The sequence below is a fragment of the Equus przewalskii genome, chromosome 2 (assembly GCF_037783145.1).
Source record: "Equus przewalskii isolate Varuska chromosome 2, EquPr2, whole genome shotgun sequence".
In the NCBI taxonomy this organism is placed as follows: domain Eukaryota; kingdom Metazoa; phylum Chordata; class Mammalia; order Perissodactyla; family Equidae; genus Equus; species Equus przewalskii.
In genome coordinates this window covers 19,744,338-19,755,568 of record NC_091832.1, presented here as the reverse complement: position 1 = coordinate 19,755,568, position 11,231 = coordinate 19,744,338, and the positions used below count along the sequence as shown (strand labels likewise).

Here is an 11,231-nt window from a genome sequence, read left to right as displayed (position 1 = left end):
CAATGCCCCTCTCTTCTCCACTGCTTAGCCACCTTTTTCTCTGTCCAGTTCTTTGCTTCCTCTGCCCGCTTGCTTCAAACCCCAATACAGACTCCAGCCTTTCCATACGACTCCTTCCCCCAGCACCCCAGTTCTCCAGCCCCCCTATCTGTTGGCATCCCGGGCTTCAAGAACAGTCACCAGTCTACTCACCTTCCTCGGCGGTCCCGGGCCTCCCTGGTCCCAAAAGCAACGCGAGACAGAGCGGCATCAGGCAGACAAACAGGCGCGGGGGATGTGGGCCAGCGCCAGTCTCCATGGTCCGCAGACCGAGCTGTCAGTGCAGCGGCGGCTCAAGCCGCGCCAGCCCCAGCACCGCTGAGCAGTGCCCCCAGACCCCAGCGCCGGCTGGGGGCGGGATCTCGCCGGTTACCATCATCCATTGGGACCAATCACTAGGCACTGCCGCGGCAGGTCCACCAATCCTCCCCAGCAGAAGATGGAGGGGTGGAGTTTCATAGGCCAGGGGCGGAGCAGCAAACTGGAGGGGGAAGGAAAGGGTCCCGCCAATCTCCAAACCGTGGGGGTGGGGCAGCGCTGATCGCTCGTCTGGCTCCTGGGGAGGATAAGGAGCTGGCGTCAGTGGCCCACAGCGCTAAACCTTAGCCTCTCATTCCTGAGATGTAGACAGTGTGGGCGTGGCTTAAGGAGGGGCGAACCTCGCCGAGGCAGCGACGCTTGAAAGCCTCTGAGCTAGTCTGGAAGCTCCCTTGATCCCAGGACTTGCAGAGGGTTTTAAAGCCTGATGTCCTGACCCCAAGTTCTGGGAAGCGCCTCTATCTCCCAGCCCTTGGCTTCTTCCTGTGTCTGTGTCTCCTGGCTCGATCCCGCCCCCTTCTCTCTCCCCGCCCTTATCACACACACACGCACACACACACACACACACACACAGCTGCAGGAGGAAGGGGCCAAACCCGGATCCAGGAGCTACTCAAGAAAGGAAGGCAAAGTGGGAGACAGAGTCCCACTCTACCAGCAGCGCTTCCGAGGCTGGGAAACCATGTGGACGCCGCGATGGGGCGGTGGTAGATTTTGTAGGAAGGATTGGGTCCCCAGATTCTTGCTCCTGCTGCCAGGACACAGACGCACTCTCCACAACCACCCTATTCCCCAGTCTGCTCAGACCTTGAGTTTTACCCTTTGATAATCCTTCTCCGCCCACCCCAGAGAACTGGTGAGGAGCTCAGCGGCCAGGACGCCTAAGCATCTGCGAAAGAGGCAGAGCGATCCTCGCAGAGTTCAACCAGTGCTGAAGAAGCCTTAAGAAAACGTGGAACACGACCTCTATCTCGTGAAGGTCGTTTATGTGCTAGCTGAAGGTTTAAGGCATTGGTGGCGGGAAGGGCTGGGGCCCTCCAGGACGAGGGAGACGGCTATGGAGCGCCACCATCTGGGCTGAACTTGAGCGGAGAAAGCTCCACCCACCCTGTGGCTTTTCAGAGCTCTTTTCTTGGGGGACCTAACCCTCTCCCTTTGGAGGCTATAGTAACTGCAGAAGCCGTAAGAATGAATGTGAGTCCTGTATTTATGTGACCTGTGTGGCCTGAGTGTCTGTTCGTTTTGTATGTATGTATTCCTCACCCTGCCAACAAACACTTACTGGGTGCCATGCTCTGTGCTGAGGACACCTGGGTGAATTGCCCTGTCTCTGCCACAGTTCGTACTTCCTTGAGCAGCGAGTATAATGGAAATTCCTGGCATCGTACAGCACCGGCCATCTACAAGCTGCTGTCATGTGTCGCTTCTGTGTGTATGTGTGTGTGTGAGATGTGTACATGCACCCTTGCTCCCTCACAGACATACTTGCTGGACAGCAGCGATAGGAGGAGCGGCTGGGAGGAATCGGGCTCCTTTGCCTGTAGAAAGAAAGGTCTTCAGGAGGGGCTGGGGCTCTGACACCGCAGGAGACTGGAGCCTGCTGAGGCAGCAGAAGGAGGTGTGGCATCTGGCCGGTCTTTGGATGCAGGCGGGGCCTCTGAAACCAGATCTACCTGAAGAAGGGCTCTTACACCCCCCCGCCCCCCGCCTCCTTCCTATCTTCATTCTCCTCACGCTCGCTTTCTCCCCTCCCCCTCCCCCCAGTGCTGGGAGATGGTATTTTTAGAAGCTGCTTAGAGACCCAGGACTCCTTTCATTTCAAAATGAGTCCTCACTCCACCATGCCTCACCCCTGTCTTCAAAACCGGGTCCCATCCCCTTTGCAGTCTCTAAGGCGTCAGCTGTGGCTTCTTACCTGAGCTCCAGGGACTTCAGCCCAGAGGTTCTGACTCTTTATACTAAAATAAAATGCAGACTCGCAAAGATCGTTCAGGAGGCAAACAGATGGGTGAAATTATCTGGGGAAAGCTACATAGGATGCCCCAATAAACCTCTGGCTGTCGGGAGTCTGGTTCCTACTCTCTCCCACCACACACACTTGCAGGCACCTCTGGGAAATTGCCAGACTGAAATCCTAGGAACGAGGGAAAGAAGAGGAAAATGAGTGAAGTAATCCTTCTCTTTCTTCCTCTGAACAATTCATTTACAATAAAATCAGAATGGAGAAGCCCCAGTGTATGCGGATATATGCAAATGAACTGGATCTTAATAAGAGTTGCTCCAAGGCGGATTCCACGCTACCAGGAGGCTGAGGAATAGATACCTCAGTGAAGAAATTCAGGAGGGCCTTGGAAGGAAACGAAGTCGTGGTTTATTGCGAACTTTAAGTCCTGAGGGCCAGTCAACCAAGGGCCACGTTAGATCCCTCCCTGGAAGGGCGAGCGCGGGGGTGGGTGGCGGCGATGAGGGGGGTGGGGGTGGGGGATGGAATGAAGGGGTGGTTTCTGGCCGTGGTGCTGAACTATGAACCCTTGGGCTGGCCTCAGCCTTGTTTCTGTCCGTTGTGCTGAACCCACCAGAGTCTGGACCCTCCGTTTTTGACTAGACCTGGGACTTCCCTACTGCTGCACTCTGATGCTCAGCCCAGGGCTCGCTGCCTACTCCTCCAGCCTATAACCAAGATCCAGTGATTCGAGTCTCAGGAGACAAGCCGCCTTACTACCCGGAACAAGAGTGGAGAGTCCCAGAACCCATCCAGAAACTCCTGTTTTGTCTTCTTCTCTTCCCAAACTCCGTATGAGGTAGGATGGAAGGGATCCTTCTCTCCACTTCTACCTCACTCTCTCCAGCATGATGGGGATAACACATGTTGGAGCTGAGCATCTTAATTTAACATCCAAATAGTGAGAAGTGGTCTTCTGAGAGGCAGATTCAACTTTACTGCAATCTTCATCTCCAAGTTACTGAAGGTTACAAATCTAGAGGCTGAAAATTTGATCTCTTCCTTTTGCACAGATGCAGAAAGTACATTCATCCTGGCTGGACAGAGAAGGTCATCTCCTCCATGGAGAAGACTAAGATTGCTCTAAAGAAATCAGGGCCAAGCTCTACTCTCAGGAAAGAGGACAGGGAGGGAGCAAGGAGCAGTGGGGAGCCCCATTTCTCAAAGGGACATCTCCAACTTGTCTCTTTCCTCTTCCATTCCACCTCCCACTCCCAAGACTAAGAAAGAAATGAACATACCCAAAGTGAATTCTTTTCTAGGACGATAGACTCACAGTTAAAAGTAAGATAAAGGTTATAAACAAATTTTTAAATTGTATTTTTCTAAAATAAAGGAAATATAAAGCAAATTAATCTATTGACTCTGAAAATTAAGCAGTGAAAACCTTTAAATTATCAAACACAACTACATAGCCTTTATGAGCTTCTACTTCTCCTCTGTAAAATAGGAACAAAATGCTTTCAGAGTTATTGTGAGGTAGAATACAATTTGTGTGTATGGCCCAGCACAGTGATTAGTACATCATTCTGGTATATTTTGTTATTCAACTCCATGGTTAATTAAAGTGAAAAAAACAGAAAGAGAAAAAAGGAAAGGATAAAAGAAGGTTAGGTGGTGAGGTAGGAAGGGAGAGAGAGAGAATTAGAGAGACAGTCATAGAGGAAAAGACAGAATGAGGGATAAAGAAAGAGACAGGTGGTTGAGATGAATGTGGCTAGAAAGCACAGAAGCCTGAAGGAAATATGCTTGAAGAGACAGGAGTGGCATCAGGGCAGGCTGGCTGGCCAGCTGCCAAGTGGCCTCAGAGGTGACATTTACCTTGGTGAATTCATTATAGTCCAAGTTCATAAGCTTGACTTTAATGGTGCTAAGAGAGAGCCTATCTCTTGGGAGGTTGGGAAGTAGATCATACTAAGTCAGCCAAAGAACCAATGTATTAATATACGATGAGAAATAGAACTGCCAAGGAGCCCAGAATGCTCACATCACCATGTCCAGCAAATTCTTCCCCCGTAGGAAAATGTGCACAGGAAGCCAATTTATGATGTGAGAGCTGCTTTGCGAGTGTGAGGGGAGGGAGTTGGATGGTTTAAATATTTGATGGCATCAGGCTCTGATAGCCTTGTGCCTCCAAATCCCCAGTAGGGATAAACCTGCCACTGGCACCTGAGTGACTCTATAGGGTCCAGGGCTTGGAATAGGATTCATCAACATATGCTTCTCTGACTGTTTTTTTTTTTTTTAAATCCTATTTCCATTTCTGAGCAGGCTATTTTAAGATTGAAACAGTCCTTTCAAATTTAAATGGCCCAAGTAATATAAACTAATAAAAATGTTGTAAGTAAAAAGTAAAATATCTGTTCATTCCACATAATCCCACTTCAAAATTAAACCATGCTAACAGATTGATATGTACCCTTCCTGATATTTTCTATGCATGCACAAACACACAGCTTTACAGGAAATGAATGTAGCTGTTAGTGAGGTAAACATCATTGATTATCCACCCAATTCCTCTCCCCTCTCATATTCTTAATTGCTGAGAGAGCCCCAATTTTGTTTGGATATTCATCTACTGCAGTCCTTTGCGCAGAGAAGATGACCCTTTCCCCAAGTTCAGGCATGAATAAAGATTGTCATGGCTAATCACTTTCATCCAATTCCATGTGTCAGGATTAGCTTAGGCATGAGCAGGTGATACAACCCTGGCCTTCCAAACCGGGGATTCCAGAAAAGGTTTCCCTTCCTAGTAAAAAGACACGCATGACAGTCAACGTTCCACTTCTTCTCGGAATGTCATGCCTGCATTTGACACCTGGAGCCGCTGCAGCCATCTTGACATGATGAAGGGAGATATCTCAACATTTTCAATCAAGATTTTTTAGTTGCATGTAACTGGAAACCCAACTAAAACTCAAACAAAAATGAGAAATTTTTGGCTCATGTAACTGAATGAGGTAGATATGTGCAGAACAGCAAGATCTTGCATTGGGATTGTGGTAGAGTGCTAGCTAATCAGCAACCTTGGATATTCTAAAAAGGAATGCAATTGAAATCCTAGGACTGAAATATACAATAACTGAATTTAACACAATAGATGGACCTAACATCAGATTAGGTACAGCTAATTCTAGGGGTAATGAGCTGGAAGATAGGTCGGTACAAAATATCCATACCGAAGTAATTAGTGAGGGAAAAGAATGGAAAATATAGATAAGAGAGTAAGATATACAGGACATGGTGAAAAAGCCTAAGTACATGACATTAGAGTCCTAGAAAGAGAAGAGAGAGAATGAGAAACAAATAATATTTGAAGAGAGAGTAGCTGAAAAATTTCTACAACTGATGACAGGCATCAAGACATATACTCAAGAAGCACCATTAATCCCAAGCAGGATGAATGCAAAGAAAATCACACATAAGCACTTCATGGTAAAACCACTGAAAGCCAAAGGCAAAGAAAAAATATTAAAAGCAATGAGAGAGAGAGAGAGAGAGAGAAGAAGAGAGAGAAAAGATATATTGCCTCCAAAGAAACCATTAAGACTAACAACTGACTCACTAACATAAAAGATAAAATCCAGAAGACGATGGAATGGCATCTTTAAAGCACTGAAAGAAAATAACAGTTATTCTAAAATTCTATACCTAGTGGAAATAGCCTTCAAACATGAAAGAAAAATGAATGCGTTTTCAGACAATCAAAATCTGAGAAAATTCTTTGTCCACAGATCCACACTAAAAGAAATATTAAAGAGAATTTTTCAAACAGAATGAAAATAAACCCAAAAGGAAGCATGAATATGCAGGAAGAAATAAAGAATAATGAAAAGGGTAAATATATGGGTAAAAATAAATGAACAATGACTGTGTAAAGCAATAATGTCTTGCGGAGTTTTAAACATATGCAGAAACCACAGCACAAAAAGGCACACAGTGTGGGAGCAGCTAAATAGAGTTAAAATGTCTTAAGATCCTTGCATTGTCCAGGAAGTGGTAAAAGAATTAATTTATATTAAACTTTAACAAGTCAAGGATGCATGCTGTAATCACCATGGTAATCATGGAAAAAACAGTAAAAAAAATTTATGTTACTAACAAGCTAATGTAGTAAAATGTGGAATAATAAAAACAACCCATAAAATGTTTAAAAGAAGAGAAAAAAAGGAACATAGAACATGTGGGAGAAACAGAAAACAAATACTATGATATCTTGAAAGTCACATATACAAATAGCTATTTTAAATATAAGTGGGCTAAATACCCCTATTGAAAAACAAAGACTGTCAGATGGGCTTTAAAAAGTAACTCTTTACTGCTTGAAAAAAATCTTAAATATAAGGATACAGATCTGTTACAGTAAAAGATTGTAAAAACATACTATACAAACAGTGACTAAAAAGAACGCAATGAACCTAAACTAACATTACACAAACTGGACTTTAAGAAACTGCTAGATACTGTATAATGCATAAAATGTCAGTAAACCAGAAAGATATAACAATTCTAAATATGTCTGCATCTAATAACATAGCCTCAAAGTATCTAAAAAGATATAACAGTTCTAAATTTGTATGTACCTGATAACATAGCCTCAAAGTACACATCATACATACCACACCTCCAAGTCTGCAGCATAAAGAGCAATGGACTAAGAGTCCTGGGAATCCAGGAAAGGGGAATTTGGGCAAAGGAATGAGCATGGAAGACAGAGTGCATCCAGGGATATGAACACAGCATAAGAACATTAGTCAGTGTAATTAACTGCTAGCGGCTGCAATAAACAAACCCCAAGTTTTAGTGACTTCATGCAACAAATTTATTTCTAGCTTTCACTACACGTTCAATGTGAATTGGTAGGGACTCGGCTCCATTCACAGTCTTCAGGGATAGAGGCTGACAGAAGCTTTGAGATCTTGACCCTGTACCTTCAGGAACATGTGACAGGGGAAGAGGTAGATGGATGAGACCCACAAACTCTTAACTACCTCAACTCAGAAGTAACACAAGTCACTTCTGCTCACAGATCGCTGGTTAGCTCCAGTCACCTGGCCCCGTTCTAATTGCAAGGAGAATGGAAAATGTAGGGGAGCACATGGAATATTTGGTGGGCATTCTGTCTATTGCAGGAATTTCCCAAATCCTTAAAAGAAAATGTTCTTTCTTGACGCATGATGCCATTAGAAAATTGTGTTTAAAAAATCCTGTTTTCCACCTTCCCAATAATCTCTCAGTTGTGCTGTCTTTAAAATAGCATCTATCCACTTCTCTCTTTTTCTTTCCTTCACTCCCTTCTTCTTTCCCTTTTCTCCCACAAAGCATCTTCCCTTAGCTTATTCAAAACTCCTAGAAGAGGTTCTACAGTGAACCAAGGTTAAGAGAAACAGCTGTATCCTTTCACACAATGCGATTTAGACTATAGACCACAGACAACTATTCAGACAGCCCCTTCTTCACCTCTTACTCCAAATATTTGTATCTATATCAACAAGATCAGGAAGGAGGGGCCTGCAAGGTTCCACAGACGAAGGACTGTGGCAAGACTGGAAGACCAAATAATGAGTTAGGATTTACATTGTCATCTGGGAGCATTTATGTTGGTTTGGAGCCTTCTGAGAAGAGAAATGGAGTCAACATACATCACCCCACAATAGGACAGTGGTCAGGGACAACATCCAGAACATCACAACTGAAAGGGACCTCAGAGCTCCAGTAGTCCAACTGTCCAACTGCCCATTGTACAGATGAGAAAACTGAGGCCCAGAGAAGGAAAGGGACTTGCTCAGGTCCAGGAAAACTTTTGCAAAGCTGAGACTAGAACCTAGGCTTCCCAACTAAAAATCTCAAGACTATTTGTTTAGTCAGAGTTGTTTGGAAGGACAGTGTATTTGTTTTGTATTGCTGAGCTAACAAATTACCACAAACTTAGCAGCTTAAAAGAATACACATTTATTATCTCACAGCTTCCATGGGTCAGGTCTGCGCACAGTTTAGATAGGTCCTTTGCTCAGGGTCTCACAGACTGCAATCAAGGGTCAGCCAGGCTGAATTCTCATCAAAGGCTCAACCAGGGAAGAACCTGATTCTCAGCTCATTCAGGTTGGAAGAATTCTTTTCCTTGTGGCTGCAGGGTTGAGGAGGATGGCTTTTTGCTGGCTGTTGGCTGGAGGCTGCCCTTGGCAGTTAGAAGCTGCCTGCGGCTCTTAAAGGCTGCCCAACGTTCCTTGCCGCTTGAACTTCCTAACATGGTCGCTCATTCCATCAAGCCCACAAGAGAGTCTCTCATCTCAGCGCGCACCTAGTCCCTCTTTTAAGGACTTTTTCATAATTAAGTCAGAACAATCTCCCTTTTAATTAACTCAGACTCGGCTGATTTGGGACCTTAATTACATCCACAGATGGTCTCATCTTTGCCATACTCTGTTGGCTAGAAGCAAGTCACAGGGGGAGGGGATTTCAGAAGGGCAGGAACACCAGGGAACAGGAATTATGGGGACCACGCTAGGGTCTGTCTGCCACAGACGTAAATATTTAAACCTACTCAAGTGAAGGGAGAGGAGTTACCGGGTGGATGGAAACATCTTCTGAGAATGAACTGGACCACCTGGCGAGAAACAGAGCTGGGTCTGAAAGCTGTCAGTATCTGAGGCAGCTGCTCACTAATTTTTTAAAAAGTCTTTTGCTTGCTCTCTTTTCCTCTTTCCTCCTGGGGTCAAATGATCTCTGGTTTCTTCTTCTTATAGCATAGTTGCTGCATCTTCCTCCTTGTAGACAGACTGATTGTCTCAGCCTTCTCACAGCATGTGCCCATTAAACTCTGGCCTGCCCATGACGTTGGCTTGTCATGGTGTCTACTCAGGCTTCTGATGTGGTCTTGACGCTGCGCGACCTTTCAGCTTACCTCCCCAGAGCTAATTTTGGCAAATTCTTGGGAGAAGAATCTAATTGCCTTGCTTGGGTCAGAGGTCTGTTATTGGTCCAAAAAGCTGTGGTCAGGGGAACAGGGGCCACATGGTGTAAAGGTAGCCACTTAAGCAGGAGGGTGTGAATGAGCAAGCACCCCAATTCATGTCTTTTATTTAATTCCACTGCATCAAACGGGGCTGCAGAAAATAGAGGTATCTATCCTTGCCAGAGGCCTCAGCCTGCCCCAGTAGCTGCTCTGGTCATTGTGGTATTATATGTCAACTCCATGAAGCTTATCTATCTTGTTAATTTTTGTATCTTCAGTACCTAGAACTATGTCTGGCACATAGCATGTGCTCAATAAATATGTATTGAATGAATAAATTAATGAAGGAATGGGACTTTAATAACATGATTCTATATCCCCTTCCAAATTCCTTTTCCTAGTAACTAAAATGTCCCAGGGAAGTCAATTACCATCTTCTCTGAACTACAAAGTCTGATTGTAGATTTCACTGCTCCTTTTTCTCCATGTTAAGGGTTGGACTGAAGTGAAAGCATGATGAGAGTATGTATGTGTGTGTGGAGGGTTTGGTGGGGATAATTACTCTATTGAGTGAATTGGGTTGAAATAAAAATCTGGAGGAATGGGTAAAAAGATGGAGCAGAAGGGCTGGGGAGGACATAGCATTGTCCTGTCTTGGTGGAGAGCAGAGTGATCTCTGATTATCATAGCCTGTCCTTGTAATGACATCTCTCAGGTCTAATGGACCCATTACGAACCTTGGTCCTATGTCCTACTTCATTTATAATAATTCTTGCTGCTGATTCTTCGCCAAGTGTATTAAATGCTTTGTTTTGTTTAATCCTTACTGCAAACGTATAAGATGTCTATCACCCTATATTTCCTTCTTCCCTCCATATCCAAGATTCTAAAAGGGTCATTTACATTCACTTATCCATTTAATTTGTTTAAATTCACTTTAATTTTTAATCAAAGTCATATTGTATGTAATGTTAAAAGTCGAATGGTACAAGGCTTGTAATAAAAATAGAAATCCCCTGCCTCTCTCCATCCCGCATCCCTGCATTTCATCCCCCAGAGCCAGCCACTTTCAACACTTTTCATTGTATTTCCTAGTATTTCCTCACACTTGCTGAAGATGGTGCTGAGACTGGTGGGCTCTTTGCAAGTGGGGTTCTTTCGTGCTCCTGCTCTGCTCCACAAACCTCAGGGCGTGGCCAGTTGGGATGATGAGGCCACTAACATGTATGAAAGAGTTCACACACAACTCAGCTAACAGTTACTAGTACCTACTGTGCGCCAGGTTCAGGAGACAGTATGGCACCATGATTAAGAGCACAGGCAGATGTAGGCTCAAATCCTAGCCCAGTCTTTCTACCTCTCTAAGCCTTTGTTTCTTCATCTGTCAAACGGGGAATGAAACCACTCATGACCCAAGATTGAAACGAGGATGGGGATGTGAGTGTGGACAATCAAGTATCCTAAAACATGGCTTCTGCTCCATTCCATCAGACAGAGAAACCCTGTTTGGAAGAGGTCTTGAATGATGGGTGGAATTTGAACAGGAAGGAAAAAGAGAGGCCGTTACAGAAAGGAGATGAGTTGAAGTGCAGACTTACAGGCAGAAATGAACATGCTGTGTTTGAGGAACAGTGAAAGGAGACTGATGTAACTTGAATCTCAGGTTCTCTTTAGATGTAAGAAGTCATGTCAGCTTGGCAGCTGAGGGAAGCCCTGCCGAGGTGGACCACAGAGTCTCACTGTAGGATGGGCAGGGGAGGAATGAGGCAGTGTGCGAGGAGTACTCATTTGTGAGCAGCAGACAAAATGGACTGGATTCGGGCAAGGGGCAGACTCAAGAGTACAGTAATCAAGCTTTGCCTGGTACTCCAGAAAGCTGGCTGAGAGTTCTCAGAGAAGTAACTTATTTGGGGCCTC

The 11,231-nt window shown here is 45.0% G+C and overlaps 1 protein-coding gene across 4 annotated transcripts in view; it reads right to left on the bottom strand.

Moving 5' to 3' along the window:
- Window positions 1–443, bottom strand: part of EPHA10 (EPH receptor A10) — a 37,208-nt gene extending 36,765 nt beyond the window's left edge. For all 4 annotated transcript variants that reach the window (XR_011533005.1, XR_011533007.1, XM_070594147.1 and 1 more), the window contains exon 1: window positions 193–443. Coding sequence is in view for 2 of the 4 variants with exons in the window: in XM_070594147.1 (XP_070450248.1) it covers window positions 193–298 (106 nt within the window). In the remaining 2 variants the exon portion in view is untranslated. The remainder of the gene's footprint in view (window positions 1–192) is intronic.
- Window positions 444–11,231: the final 10,788 nt, after the last annotated feature.